This window comes from Chionomys nivalis, unplaced genomic scaffold (genome assembly GCF_950005125.1).
Source record: "Chionomys nivalis unplaced genomic scaffold, mChiNiv1.1 scaffold_75, whole genome shotgun sequence".
NCBI classification, from domain to species: Eukaryota; Metazoa; Chordata; class Mammalia; order Rodentia; family Cricetidae; genus Chionomys; species Chionomys nivalis.
The window spans coordinates 266481-282814 of NW_026646889.1; the positions used below are offsets into that span (position 1 = coordinate 266481).

The following is a 16334-nucleotide window of genomic DNA, read 5'->3' on the forward strand; positions in this document are numbered from 1 at the left end:
AGCTGCAATCCTAGTGAGCTAAGTCAGTCCACAGAGAACTCTGTTAGAAGAGAGCTGCAATCCTAGTTACCTAAGTCAGTCCACAGAGAACTGTTCTGCACTGGTTTTCAGCTCGGCTCCTCAACAGTGACCTCAGCTTTACCTACACACACGCACAATAATCACACACTTGAGGGAAAAAAAGTGACACAACCTGGAGCAAGAAAACTTTCAGCCAAGGCTTTCTCTGAACCCTAGAGAGTGAGCACAGCGGAGATCTTGTTAGGACAAACTGGGGCAGGGACAACGGGAGGAGAATGTGACTGTGACCCTTCTGCACAGTGAGCAAGGAGAGGCCACTGGGTACTTCTCAGTGGAAAAGGGCTCTAGGAAAAGCAGAGCCACTGAGAAGGAGAAAATGTAAAAATTATCAGTTGTGAAGAGAATAAAGGTATGAATAACTCCAGCCTCAAGCTGGAAAAACAGCAATGTAGAAGTCCTTGTTTTTAAAGCTATACATCTCCTATTTGTTAAAAAGAAGTTCCAGAACAGGCTCCAAAGCTACAGAGAAACCCTGTCTCAAGAAAAAAAAGATTGAAAATGGACACAGTGAACACCTATTTACAACTAATTTTCTTTAATCCCTTTGAACTCAACTGATTCTCATGTAAGGATTCAAAAATCCCTAAGTCGTTTCTCCTTAGTTGCAGAGATGTGCTACGTAACAAGCTTCACCTTGCTGACCTAGCATACCAAAATTACTATGATCATGCTCATTCACAAGCGTTAATAAACTTGCTGACATCACAATACAGTCCTACCATGACAGCAAAGGCGTCTCCATACTTTAAGAAAAATTATATCAAATACTCACTTTGGAAATATAAATATGTAGGGCCAAAATTTAAAAAAAAAATTTATTCAAACTCAGAATGTCCTGGATAACTAATACTCACTAGTGAGAAGGTTAACACCTTGTTCTATGATGTTCTCCACGATTTTCTTTAAGTTTTAGGAATGCCACTAAGAGGGCACTGGTTAAAGTCAATCCAACGGATTTCTAAAAAGCCTGTTAGCAAGCTTATTCATTCATAAAACTGACTTAAGGTAGCTGTGTTTTTCAGAGGCATTGCAACAATCTAGCACTTGATAGGAATATGCAGATTGGCACACTCTATAAAACATAGTGTTACATTTTGTAAACTAGTTGCAATTTTCAGTAGCCGAATTCACCACCCGTGTGACAGAATTATAATGTTCTCCTAAGCCATATGCATGTCTCATGTATACTAGTACTAAAGGATTCCTCGAATATTCTTCACCAACTACAATAGGAGGAGCGTCTGCTTGTAGTACCTTGATTGGTGTTTGTAGAATGTGAGACAGAGCTCTTAACTCAAGCTGACCTCCCCACGCTGCTGTGTTCACAATGTCATCACAGTACTTTCCAAATTCCTCTGGAGTATACACGTTCCCGGTATTGGGGTTTGTTAAGAAGGGCAGGAAGTCTTCTGAATGGCTCTGCATGTACTCAGCAGTGCGCTTCCGGAGGGCAGCCACAGTTAGGGCACAGTCCTGCTCTCTCAGCTGATCCTCCAGTGCTCCGTACATGCAATGGCCGTCAGATGGAATATACTTGATTTCCAATTCTCTGGCGGCCAGTATCTGAGCGAGTTTTTCACTCTCTACATGCCTAGCTCCAGCTAGGTTCTCAATTTCAGCCTCAGCTATCCTTTCCTCCCGCTCCTTTTCCAGTGCAGCCTTTTTCTCCCGTCTCTTTTGTGCTTTGGAAATCCGAGGTGGCTGGTTCTCAAGTACCAAGTCTGAAATGTTAACAGCGACAGAATCTATCTTACTCTCCGCGAAAGCCAATTTCAACTGCTCCAGCTCTTCCCTTTGTCTCTGCTCCATTTCTCTCTCCAACTTAGCTACATCTTCAACGAGCTGCTTGCGCCTCTTTTTGTCGTTTTTGGGAACAGCGTTCTTCATTCCCTGAATCTTGGCTTGCAGCTCCTTCTTCTCCTTGCGATGCCATCGCAGCAGCTGTTCCTCATCGTCCAGCTCCGCCGAGACCTCCTCCATGACGACCGGGAGGCCGGGCACACGCGCAGCACCAGCCGCGCACGGCAGGCGGCCCGGCACCTCCCACGCCTCCCTTTTTATTTTTTATTTATTTACTGAGCTATACTTTTTCTCTCTTCCCCCCTTCCCTCCCCTTCTGCCCTCTCCCATGGTCCCTATGCTCCTAATTTACTCAGGAGATCTTGTCTTTTTCTACTACCAATGTAGATAAGATCTACGTATGTCTCTCTTGGGGTCCTCATTTTTGTCTAGGTTCTCTGGGATTGTGAATTGTAGGTTGGTTTTCTTTGCCTTATGTCTAAAAGCCACTTATGAGTGAGTATATATAATAATTGTCTTTCTGGTTCTGGGTTACCTCACTCAATATGATGTTTTCTAGATCCACCCATTTGCACCCAAAATTCAAGATGTTGCTACTTTTTCTGCTGTGTAGTACTCCATTGTGTAAATGTACCACATTTTCTTTATTCATTCTTCAGCCGAGAGGCATATAGGTTGTTTCCAGGTTCTGGCAGTGACAAACAATGCTGCTATGAATGTAGTTGAGCACATGTCCTTGGGGTATGGTTGAGCATCCTTCGGGTATAAATCCAAAAGTGGTATTACTGGGTCTTGAAGAAGGTTGTTTCATAATTTTCTGAGAAATTCCCATACTAATATCAAAAGTGGCTGTACTCATTTGCACTCCCACCAGCAATGCAGAAGTGTTCCCTTTACCCCACATCCTCTCCAGTGTAAGTTGTCATCAGTGTTTTTAATTTTGGCCATTCTTACATGTGTGAGATGGAATCTCAGAGTTGTTTTCATTTGCATTTCTCTGATGGCTATGGATGCTGAGCATTTTCTTAAGTGACTTTCAGCTTCCTCTGTGAGAGTTCTTTGTTTAAGTCTATACCCCATTTTTAAAGTTGGATTATTTGTTCTTTTGATGAGCAATTTCTTGAGTTCTTTGTATATTTTGGAGATCAGACCTCTGTCTGATGTGGGGTTAGTGAAGAACTTTTCCCATTTTGTAGGCTGTCATTTTGTCTTGTTGACCATGTCCTTTGCTTTACAGAAGCTTTTCAGTTTCAGGAGGTCCCATTTATTAATTTTTTCTCTCAGTGTCTGTGCTACTGGGGTTATATTTAGGAAGTGGTCTCCTGTGTCAATGCATTCAAATGTATTTTCCACTTTCTCTTCTGTGAGGTTCAGTGTGGTTGGCTTTATGTTGAGGTCTTTGATCATTTTGGACTTGAGTTTTGGGCCTGGCAATAGATAGAGATCTATTTTCATGTTGATATCCAGTTATGCCAGCACCATTTGTTAAATGTGCTTTCTTTTTCCATTTGATATTTTTTGCTTCATTGTCAAAAATCAATGTGTGTGGATTAATATCCGTGTCTTGATTTGGTTCCATTGGTCCTCCTGTCTATTTTTATATCAGTCCCAGGCTGTTTTCAGTACTGTAGCTCTGTAGTAGAGTTTGAAGACAGGGATTGTGATGCATCCAGAAGTTTTTTTATCATACAGGATTGTTTTGGCTATCCTGGGATTTTTGCTTTTCCTTATGAAGATAAGTACCATTCTTTCAAGGTCTGTGAAGAATTTGCTGAGATTTTTGATAAGATTTTTGAACCTGTAGACTGCTTTTGGTAAGATTGCCATTTTGCTATGTTAATTCTACTGACCAAAGAGAACAGGAGATTGTTCTATCTTCTGACGTCTTATTCAATTTCTTTCTTCAAAGATTTTAAGTTCTTGCCATACAAGTCTTCCACTTGTTTGGTTAGAGTTACTCTGAGATATTTTATGCTATTTGTGGCTATTGTGAAGGGTAATGTTTCTCTGCTCTCTTTTTAACCCCATTTATCATCTCTGTACAGGAGGGCTACTGATGTTTTTGAGTTTATCTTGTATCCTGCTACATTACTGAAAATGTTTATTAGTTCTAGAAGTTCCTTGATAGATTTTTTTGGGTTACTTATGTAAAGTATCATGTCATCAGCAAACAGTGAGAGTTTGACTTCTTTTTCAATTTGTATACCCTTGATCTTTGTTTATTGTCTTATTGCTCTAGTTAGAACCTCAAGAATTATATTGAATAGGTATGGAGAGAGTGGACAACTTTGTGTTATTCATGATTTCAGTGGGATCACTGTGAGTTTCTCTCCATTTAGTTTGATGTCAGCTGTTGGCTTACTGTATATTGCCTTTATTATGTTTAGGTATGTTCCTTGTATCCTTGCTTTCTCCAAGACCTTTATCATGAAGGGATGCTGTATTTTGTCAAAGGCTTTTTAAACATCTAATGAGATGATCATGTGGTTTTTATTTTTCAGTTTGTTTATATGATGGATCACATTGTCAGATTTTCATATGTTGAACCATCCCTCCATCTCTCGGATGAAGCTGACTTGATCATGGTGGATGATGGTTCTGATGTGTCCTTGGATACAGTTTGCCACTATGTTATTTAGTACTTTTGCATCAATGTTCATGAATGAGATTGGTCTGTATTAGTAATGCTTTTACATGATTTGGGTATCAGAGTAATTGTAGCCTCATTAAAAGAATTTGGCAATGTTCCTTCTGTTTCAATTATGTGGAACAATTGAGTAGTATTGGTTTTAGTTCTTCTTTGAAAATCTTGTACAATTCTGAGCTGAAACCATCTGGTCCTGGGCATTTTTTTTTTTGGTTGGGAGACTTTTTATGACTGTTTCTATTTCTTTAACAGTAATGGATATATTTAATTTTTTGGGATATATTTAATTTGGTTATCTCATCTTGATTTAATTTTGGTAAGTGATATTTATCCAGAAAGTTGTCCATTATTTTTAAGTTTTCCACTTTTGTGGAGTACAGATTTTCAAAATATGTCCCGATGAGTCTCTGGATTTCTTCCCTGTTTATTGTTATGTCCCCCTTTTCATTTATGATTTTGATAGTTTGGATAAAGGATTTTGTTGATTTTTTTCAAAGAACCAACTCTTATTCTCACTGATTCGTTGTATTGTTTTCTTTGTTTCTATTTTGCTGTTTCAGCTCTCAATTTGATTATTTCCTGCTGTCTTGTTCTTCTAGGTGAGTTAGCTTCTTTTTGTTTCAGTGTTTACAAATGTTCTGTTAATTTACTAGTGTGGGATTTTTCCAGCTTCTTTATGAAGGTATTTAGTACTATGAACTTTCCTCTTAACACTGCTTTCATTGTGTCCCATCAATTTGGGTACATTGTCTTTTATTGAATTTTAGAAAGTCTTTAATTTCTCCCTTTATTTCTTCCTTGACCCATTGATGCTTCATGTGAGCATTGTTTAATTTCCATGTGTTTGTGGATTTTCTGGAATAAGTATTGCTGTTAAATTCTAATTTTAAGCAATGGTGACCCAATAAGATACATGGCATAATTCCAAATTTTCTATCTGTTGAGGTTTGCTTTGTTACCAAGTATGTGGTCAATTTTTGAGAAGGTTCCATGAGGTCCTAAGAAGAAGGTATATTCTTTTATGTTTGGATGGAATGTTCTATAGATGTCTGTTAAGTCCATTTGAGTCATAACATCTGTTAGTTCCTTTATTTCTCTGTTAAATTGTCTTTCTGACATACCTACCCAGTGGTGTGAGTGGGGTGTAGAAGTCTCTCATTATTAGTGTGTGGTGTTTAATGTGTGATTTAAACTTTAGAAGTGCTTCTTTTACATATGAGGGTGCCCTTGTATTTGGGGCATAGATGTTCAGTATTGAGATTTCTTCTTGTGAATTTTTCCTATGATTATATAAAATGTCCTTCTTTGTCTCTTTCAATAGATATTAGACTATGACTATCTGAAATGTCCTTCTTTGTCTCTTTCAATTAATTTTAGATTGAAGCCTATTTTGTTAGATATTAGGATAGCTACATCAGCTTGTTTCTTAGGTCCATTTGATTGGAATTTTTTTCTCAACCCTTATCTGAAGCACTATCTATTTCTGAGGTTAAAGTGTGTTTCTTGTATGCAGCAGAATGATGGATTCCATTTTCATATCCAATCTGTGAGTCTGTGTCTTTTTATAGGTGAGTGGGGTTCATTTATATTAAGGGATATAGGATATTAATGACCAGTGATTGCTAGCTCTAGTTATTTTAGTTTTTGTTGCTGGTGATGTTATTTCATCTGTTTTTCTCTTCTTTGGGATTTTCTGCTGTGAGGTCATCCATTGTCCGTGTTTTTGTTGGTGTATTCAACTTCTTTGTGCTGGAGTTTTCCTTCTAGTACTCTGTGTAGGGCTGGGTTAGTAGTATTGGATAATTCTGGATCTGTCATGGAACATTTTGTTTTGTCCTTCTATAGTGATTGAAAGTTTTGCTGGATATAGTAGTATGGACATCTGTGGTCTCTTGATGTCTGCCTAAAGGACCTTGTGGCTTTCATTGTTTCCATTGAGAAGACACATGTAATTCTGATAAGTCTGCCTTCATATGTTACTTGTCCTTTTTCCTTTGTAGCTCTTAATATTCTTTATTCTGTATGTTTAGTGTTTTGATTATTATATGCGATAGGGACTTTTTTTTTAAATCCACTCTCTTTGGTGTTCTGTAAGCTTCTTGTATCTTTTTTTTTAAATATTTATTTATTTATTATGTATACAATATTCTTTCTGCATGTATGCCTACAGGCCAGAAGAGGGCATCATACATCATTACAGATGGTTGTGAGCCACCATGTGGATGCTGGGAATTGAACTCAGGACCTTTGGAGGAGCAGGCAATGCTCTTAACCACTGAGCCATCTCTCCAGCCCAGCTTCTTGTATCTTTATAGGCATATTTTAGTTTAGGTTAGGAAAGTTTTTTTTATGATTTTGTTGAATATATTTTCTGTGTTTTTGAGTTGGACTTCTCCATCTATCCCTGTTATTCTTAGGTTTGGTATTTTCATGGTGTCCCATATTTCCTGAGTATTTTGTGTTAAACCTTTGTTAGAATTAGTTTAGATTTTGTTTGCTTTGACCAATGAGTCTGTTTACTCTATTGTATCTTCAGCAGTTGAGATTCTCTCTTCCATCTCTTGTATTCTGCTATTTCTGCTATAAAGATGGATTCTACAGTTTAACTAAGAAAACAAACTCAAGATAAGGGTATGGGTGAGGATCTAGTGTAGTCTAGGCCATGTAGGTAGCCCAAAGGTCACCAGGCTATTAATGACATCCATTCACACATTTCTGGGCATAAAACCAGTTATAGCCTACTGTTTTAAGGTCAATAGAAGTCCATAGTGGCCAGGGGGAATTCTGAGCTTCCAGTTCAATTGAAGGTTTGCTTGGCTCCTAGCAGGAGTGCTCCCCAATATGATGCCAATAATTCCAGGCCAGCAAAACTTAAGGGTGTGGGAACAGGAAGGAAAATTTTTTCCTAGGGAGTCACTAGGGGTGTAATGAGTATACATATTTCCTTTTCCATCCTGCCTTGTTTCCTGGATCCATGGATCCTCACTATGGGAAAAATTGTACCATATACTGGATGCTGATTCAAAGCATATAACACATTTTAGAGAACCTTGACCCATAACTCCTTGCTTCTGCCACCTAATTGACTCTGGAACTATGTCTTCAAAAGATCATTCTATCTTTAAACAGGCCTGCTACTTTGGGATATTGGAGAACATGGTAAGACCAGTGGATTCCATGATCATGGGCTTACTGTCATGAACTACACTTTCTACCTCCCCTTACCAGCCTACTATGCCTTAAGTCTGGTTATAGGTCTAGAGGCAACTATTGGTGGGCCCTGAGGGAAATCAGTATTGTGTTGCCTGACATTTCCTTCAAAGAAATCAGAGTTAGTTGAGAAGACAATGAAGAATAAATTTCCTCAATCACAGATGACAATGATAACATTCCAAGGGGGGAATGAGGACAGAGTGGTTACCACACCCAGGTGAGATTAACCTTTGAGTACCTGAGAGTTCACATTTCTGAGCCCTAATATAGTCCCCACCCACATCCCCATCTCAAGTCACAAGATTCCATTCTTTACCAATTAATGCCCTTGCCTTAACTGCAGACACTCTCTGAGGCTGGAACTTGAGTATTTGCTGTAGTTCAGCCAACTTTATAATGTGGGCTTCTCTTTAATTTTCTGTAACTTTGAGGTATATGGCTGCTGGAAAGATTATCTTCCAGGGCACACTTAGAAACTTTTATACTGTTTCCTTTTATACTGGAGTCTGTTAGTCTTATCACTAAATTCATTTTTGTCCTTCAACAAATGCTGAGAAACTAGAAGTTGGTTAACACAAAGCTTATTCCCATATTTTGTTAATTTATCCAGAGATGCTAAGAGCAACTGACCAGCATCATCACTTCCTTATTTTGCCACAAACTGTCCAAAGTTTCATATACAGAGTCACCAGATGCATTCCTGCTCACAACTGCTGAATCGAGATAATGGATTGAATTTTTATTTGTAAGTTTGTAAAATATTCTCACCATGGGCTCTCAGTTCTCTCTGAGCTCCCAGAAGAGACTTCATTAGCTGTAGCTGTTGGCAAATGGGAAAGCCTAGGCCAGATACTTGAAAGAGTCACCCTTATCCTTCTGCTGCTCTGGAACCACTTCTGGTACCAAAATCTGCATTAGTCAGGTTCTCTATAGTTACAGAATGTATGGAATGAATAACTCTACACACACACACACACACACACACAAGGTATGTATGGTATATGGGAATTTATTAGAATGTCTTACAAGCTGTGGTTCAGCTAATCCAAATCTTGGTGTCTATGAATGGAAAGTCTAACAATCTAGTAGCTGCTCAGTCCACAAGCCTGAATGTCTCACCTGGTCTTCAGTATATGCAGGAATCCCAAAGAAATTGGTCCTAATGCCAGTGAAGAAATGAATCTGCCAACAAAGTGAGAGCAAGAAGGCAAAGAAGAAAATCTTTCTTTGTCCATGACATTTTGTAGGCTTCCAGAGGAAGTTGTGGCCCAGGTTAGATCAGGATTTAAGATCTGGATTAAAAATGTGTCTTCTTATCTCAAGCAATTTTCCACTTCAAATTAAGCAGAAATCTCTCACATTTGTGCCCTCCATTTTTAGGTTTTAGTTAATGCCAGATGTAGCCTAGTTCAGAACCAAAAATAAACATCATATTTCAATTAAGAAAATTCAATGCTAGAAAAATTATTATTGTTTTCCATAAAGGGATTGCTCATGTGGAATCCAGGTGATGATGGGAAGAGAAATCCAGCTCCTGGCCCAGTTGTGTTCCACGAAATGCCCTTGAGCTCCTCAAGGAGAGGAGCTGGAGGCCCAGGGTTGACCTGTCCTGTTCTTCAAAGTTATTCGTGAACACACTGTGTGCAACCCTAGAAACACAGGAATTTTAAGGAAGGGGAGAATCACAAGTTACAGCTGCAGAAACTGAAAATTCCAGTGCAAGGCAAGCTACAGAAGGAAGAAGACAGGGAGGGGATGGCTCAGTTCCACTGAGAGAAAACCATTCCCTCTGCCTAAATCCAGGGTTTGTATAGATTCTTCTGTTGTTTTACATTTGGTCTAATTGATCATGTAACCTGATCCTTGCTCTAAAGCCTAGAACCTGATCTGCATCTGCTCCTGCATGCAGACAAGACTGTGACATCTAAGGAAGATCAAATGAGTGAGCATAGAGAGAGGCTTACAATTTAGTGCCAAAGACATACCAGTGCCCTACCTGCTAACGTAGCCAGGTAGACACTGGGAGGCTTGAAGGTTTTGTGTTTTTTTATGTTTAAATTACTTTCCCAATTTTATTTCTTTTAAAAATTATTTTATTACTTTAAAAACACCAATCCAAATTTCCACTGCCTTCCCTTCTCCCACTCCCCTCCCACTCCCTCTACACACCCTCCCACACCACCCCCTCCAATCCTAAGAGAGGGCTGTGCACCCTGATCTGTGGAAAGTCCAAGGCCCTCTCTACTACATCTAGGTTGAACAAGGTTTACGTACAAAGAGAATAGGGTCCCAAGAAGTCAGTACATGCCGAGGAGACAAATCCCAGTGTCACTATCAGTGGCCGCTCAGTCTGCCCCAATTGTCAACCCCCTTCAGAGTTGACTCCCAGTCCAATTGGAGTTGGTGAGCTACCATTAGCTCAAGCAAACTGTCTCAGTGGATGAACCCCTCATGATCTTGGATTCCTTGCTCATACTCTGACTCCTTCCACTCTTCAACTGGATTTTGGGACATCAATCCAGTGCTCTGATGTGGGCCATTGCTTCTGCTTCCATCTATTGATGGACAATGGTTCTATGGTGATATTTAAGATAATCATTAGTCTGACTACAGGGTAAGGCCAGTTCAGATGCCCTCTCCTCTATTGCTTAGGGTCTTAGCTGGGGTCATCATTGTGGGTTCTTGGACATTATTCTAGAGCCAAGTTTCTTGCTAACTCCATAATGGCTCCCTCAATCAAGATATCTCTTTCCTTTCTCTCATATCTGTCCTTCCTTCATCTCAACTATCTTATTCCCTCAAGTTCTCCTCAACCCCCCTTCTCCCCTTTCTTCTATTCCCTGGCCCCATGCTCCGAAGTTTTTGTCTGTTTACAATTTACGAAGGGTCTATATATGTTTATCTTTGTGTTCATCTTATTTATTAGTTTCTCTAGGATCATGAACTATAGGCTCAATGCCCCTTTTGTTTATGCCTAATATCCACTTATGACTGAGTACATACTATATACACTTTTGGGGGTCTGGGTTACCTCACTCAGGATAGTGTTTTCTAATTCCATCCATTTGCATGCAAAATTCAAGATGTCATTATTTTTCCACTGGGTAGTACTCTAATGTGTAGATTGCCAAATTTCATTATACATTCTTCTGATGAGGGGCATCTGGGTTGTTTCCAAACTTTAGCTATTACAAATAATGCTGCTATGAACATAGTTGAACAAACGCTTGTGTAGTATGATTGAGCATCTCCTGGGTATATTCCCAAGAGTGGTATTGCTGGATCCTGAGGTAGGTTGACTCCCAATTTTCTGAGAAACTGCCACACTGATTTCCAAAGTGGTTGCACATGTTTGCATTACCACTAGCAATGGTTCCCCTTGCTGCTCCACATCCTTTCCAGCATAAGCTACTATTAGTGTTTCTTAGCCTTTCTGACAGGAGTGAGATGGTATCTCAGAGTTGTTTTGATTTGTATTTTCCTGATAGCCAAGGAAGTTGAACATGCCCTTAAGTATCTTTTGGCCATTTGAAAGTCTTCTGCTGAGAATTCTCTGTTTACTTCAGTACACCACTTTTTAATTGGGTTATTTAGAAATTTAATGTCTACTTTCTTGAGTTCTTTATAAATTTTGGAGATCAGTCCTTTGTCTGATGTGGGTTGGTGAAATTATTTTCCCATTCAGCAGGCTTCCTTTTTGTCTTATTGACTGTTTCTTTTGCTTTACAGAACGCACGCCTTTAATCCCAGCACTTGGGAGGCAGAGGCAGGCGGATCTCTTGTAAGTTCGAGGCCAGCCTGGTCTACAAAGGGAGTTACAGGACAGGCTACAAAGCTACAGAGAAACCCTGTCTCGAAAAACCAAAAAAAAAAAAAAAAAAAAGAAAGAAAGAAAGAAAGAAAGAAGCTCCTCAGTTTCAGGAGGCCCCATTTATTTACTGATGCTCTTATTGTCTGTGCTATTGAGGCTATATTTAGGAAGTGGTCACCTGTGTCCATGTATTGAAGGACTCTATCAGGTTCAGTGTGTTTGGAGTTATATTGAGGTCTTTAATCCATTTGGACTTGAGTTTTGTGCATGGTGATAGATATGGATCTATTTTCATTCTTCTACAGGTTGACAACCAGTTTTGCCAGCACCATTTGTTAATGATGCTTTCTTTTTTCCATTGTATAATTTTTGCTTCTTTGTCAAAAATCAGGTGTTCATAGGTATGTGGATTAATATCCACTTCTTCGGTTCTATTGCATTGGTCAACATCTCCGTTTTTATGCCAATACCTAGCTGTTTTCATTACTGTAGCTCTGTAATAGAGTTTGATGTCAGGGATGGTAATGCCTCTGGCAGTTCCTTTATTGTACAGATTTTTTGGCTATCCTGGGATTTTTGAAGTTGATTATTGTTCTCTCAAGGTCTGTGAAGAATTGTGTTGGGATTTTGATAGGAATTGCCTTGAATGTATAGGTTGCTTTTGGTAAAATTGCCATTTTTACTATGTTGATACTTCCTATCCAAGAGCATGAGAGATCTTTCCATTTTCTGGTATCTTCTTCAGTTTCTTTCCTCAGAGACTTAAAGTTCTTTTCAATAGGTCTGTCACATCCTTTGTTAGTGTTAAGCCAAGATATATTATGTGATTTGTGGCTATTGTGAAAGGTGATGTTTCTCTGATTTCCCTCTCTGCTTCTCTATCCTTTGTATATAGAAGGGCTACTGATTTTTTTGACTTGATCTTGTATCCTGCCACTTCACTGAACATATTTATCAGCTGTAGGAGTTCTCTGGTAGAGTTTTTGGGGTAACTTATATACACTGTCATATCATCTGCAAATAACAACAGTTTGACCTCTTCATTTCCAATTTGAATCCCTTTATCTCTTTATGTTATCTTATTGCTATTGCTAAAACTTCAAGAACTATGTTAAAGAGATGTGGACAGAGTGGACAGCCTTGTCTTGTTCCTGATTTTAGTGGAATTGCTTTGAGCTTTTCTCCATTTAATTTGATGTTAGCTGTCAGCTTGCTGTATATTGCTTTTACTATATTTAGATATGATCTTTGTATACCTAATCTCTCCAAGATCTTTATCATGAAGGGTGTTGAATTTTGTCAAATACTTTTTCAGCATCTAATGAAATGATCATATCATTTCTTTCTTTCAGTTTATTTATACGATGGATTACATTGATAGATTTTCATGTGTTGAACCAGCCCTGCATCTCTGAGATGAAGTCTATTTGATCATGATGGATGATTTTTTTTATGTGTTCTTGGATTTGGTTTGCCAGTATTTTATTGAGAATTTTTGCATTGATGTTCATAAGTGAGATTGGTTTGTAATTCTCTTTCTTGGCTGAGTCTTTGTGCAGTTTTGGCATCAGGGTAACTGTAGCTTCATAAAACGAGTTTGGCAATGACACTTCTGATTCTATTATGTGGAGCACTTTGAGGAGTATAGGCATTAGCTCTGCACTAAAATCATCTGGTCCTGGGCTTTTTTGGTTGGGAGGTTTTTGATGACAGCTCCTATCTCCTCGTGACTTATAGGTCTATTTAAATAATTTCTCACTTGGTCTTGATTTAATTTGGGTATATATGGTATCTATCTAAAAAATTGTCTATTTCTTTTACATTTTCCAATTTTGTAGAGTACAGGTTTTTCAGTAGAACTTAATTATTCTCTGATTTTTTCAGTGTCCATTGTTATGTCCCTTTTCATTTCTGATTTTATTAATTTGGGTGTTCTCTCTTTGCTTTTTGATTAGTTTGGATAAGGATTTGTCAATCTTATTGATTTTTCTCCAAGAACCAGCTCTTTGTTTCGTTGATTTTTGTATGGTTTTCTGTGTTTTTATGTTGTTGATTTCAGTCCTCAGTTTGATTATTTTCAGTCCTTTACTCCCCCTGGGTGAGTCTGTGTCATTTTTTTTTCTAGAGCTTTCAGGCATGCTGTTAGGTCACTGATGTGAGCTTTCTCCATTTTCTTTATGTGGGCACTTAGTGCTATGAATTTTCCTCTTAGCACTGCTTTCATAGTGTCCCATAAGTTTGGATATGTAGTTCCTTCATTTTCATTGAATCCAAAGAAGGTTTTAATTTCTTTCTTTCTTTCTTCCTCAACCCAGGAGTGGTTCAGTAGTTGACTGTTTAGTTTCCATAAGTTTGTAGGCTTTCTGGGAGTAGTATTGTTGAATTCTAACTTTATTCCATGGTGATGTGATAAGAAACAGTGGATTACTCCAATTTTCTTTTTGTATCTGTGGATGTTTGCTTTGTTACCGAGAATGTGATCAATTTTAGAGAAGGTTCCATGAGGTGCTGAGAAGAAAGATGTCTGTTAAGTCTATTTGATTCATTACAACTGTTAGTTCTCTTATTTCTCTGTTAAGTTTCTGTTTGTCAGAAAAGGAGTGTTGAACTCTCCTGCAATTAATGTGTGGGGTTTGATGTATGATTTAAGTTTTAATAATGTTTCTTTTACATATGTGGGTGCTCTTGTATTTGGGGCATAGATATTCAGGATTGAGACTTCATCTTGATGAATTGTTCCTGTTATGAGTCTAAAGTGTCATTCTCCACCTCTTCTGGTTGATTTTAATTTGAAATCAATTTTGTTAGATATTAGGATAACCACACCCACTTGTTTCTTAGGTCCATTTGATTGGAAAACCTTTTCCCAACCCTGTACTCTGAGGTACTGTCTGTCTTTATAGTTGAGGTGTGTTTCTTGTAAATGGCAGAATGTTGGATCCTGTTTTCTTATCCATGCTCTTAGCCTGTGTCTTTTCATAGGTGAGTTGAGACCATTGATATTAAGCGCTATTAATGACCAGTGGTTGTTAACTCCGGTTATCTTTTGGTGGTGGTGTTTGTGTGTTTCCCTTCTTTGTGTTATGCTGGTGGGGGGTTATGAGATGTCTGTGTTATTGTGGGTGTAGTTAGCTTCCTTGGGTTGAGGTTTTCCTTCTAGTACTTCCTGTAAGTCTGGGTTTGTGGATACGTATTATTTAAATCTGTTTTTGTCATTGAACATATTGTTTTCTTCAAAACAATGAATGAAAACTTTGCTGGTGTAGTAGTCTGGGCTTGCATCCATGGTCTCTTAGCATCTGCTGCACATCCATCCAGGACCTTCTGGTTTTCATGGTTTTCATCGAGAAGTCAGGTGTAATTCTGATAGGTTTACCTTTATATGTTACTTGAACTTTTTCCTTTGTAGCTCTTAATATTCTTTGTTCTGTGTTTTGTGTTTTGATTATTATATGGTGAGGGGATTTTTTTTTGATCCAGTCTATTTGGCATTCTGTAAGCTTCTTGTACCGTCACATGGATATCCTTCTGTAGGTTGGGAAAGATCTCTTCTATAATTTTGTTGAATATATTTTTTGTGCCTTTGAGCTGGAGTTCTTCTTCTTCTACTCCTTTTATTTTTAAGTTTGGTCTTTTCATAGTGTCCCAGATTTCCTGGATGTTTTGTGTTAAGAATTTGTTGGATTTAGTGTTTTCTTTGTCCAATGAACTTATTTCCTCAATAGTATCTTCAGTGCCTGAGATTCTTTCTTCTATCTCTTGTTGGTTATACTTGTCTCTGTGGTTCCTGTTTGTTTACCCAGATTTTCCATTTCCCAAGTTTTATTGGTTTGTGTTTTCTTTATTACATCTATTTCAATCTCCAAGTCTTGAACTGTTTCCTTCACCTGCTTGATTGCTTCTTCTTGGTTTTCTTTGAGGGGTTTATCCATTTCTTCCAGCTTTCTCTTTGTCTTCTTCTCTATTCCTTTAAGGGAGTTTTTCACTTCTTCTTTAAAGGTCTCTATCATTTTCATAAAGTTATGTTTAAAGTCATTTTCTTCTACATCTTCTGGCTTAGGATGATCAAGCCTTCCTGTTTTGTTTCCTCAGGGTTCTAGTGTTACCATATTGCTTTTTAGGATATTGGAGGAATTCTTACATTGGGGCCTACCCATCTCTTCTTTCAAATGAGGGCAGTAGTGTCTTGGCTTCTTGGTCCAATCTTTGCTATGGCTCTCTCTTAAGTCCAGTCAGTATTGAAGCTGGTTCTTAGGTCCACTCAGGATTGGTGCCAGTTGTGTCACAGGGTTCTACGGAGCTTGCAGGGTTGGGGGAGGGTTGGGGGCCAGGTGGATTGAGGGCTAGCAGGAAAGCTCCCTGCTAGCAGCTCTTATGTCCACCAAGTATTGGCTCAGGATGTATTTATTGCTCACAGGGAATGATGGGTTGGGGTTGGGGTGGATTGAGGGCTAGCAGGCAAGCTCCCTTGCTGGGGACTAGGAATACCAAGGGACCTGGAGAGGGCTTCCTGGCTTTTTCCCTTACCTCTTATGTCCCCCAAGTATTGGCACAAGATGTGTGATCAGGTTCCATGGAGCTTGCAGGGCTCAAATATAGTTTCTAAACCCAATAGTAATAGTAATTTGGAGCAACTCCTCTGTTCTCCAGTATGTCTTGCTCCCTCTGTGGTTGACTGGCCAGCTTGAAGGTTTTGATGAGGACCCCTTTCCTGGCATTGCAGGTCAGCTCTGGTTTCACTGGGCTCACTAGCAAAAGCAGCATCACAATTGCCTCCTTGAG

At 38.8% G+C, this 16334-nt stretch overlaps 1 protein-coding gene across 1 annotated transcript; it reads right to left on the reverse strand.

Annotated features, from left to right (window-relative positions):
- Positions 1-1014: 1014 nt before the first annotated feature.
- LOC130869098 (deubiquitinase OTUD6B-like) lies at positions 1015-2111 on the reverse strand. The gene has a single exon (XM_057761184.1). The coding sequence runs from the start codon at positions 2059-2061 to the stop codon at positions 1183-1185; it is 879 nt and encodes a 292-aa protein (XP_057617167.1). The 5' UTR covers positions 2062-2111; the 3' UTR covers positions 1015-1182.
- Between the last annotated feature and the right edge of the window lie 14223 nt (positions 2112-16334).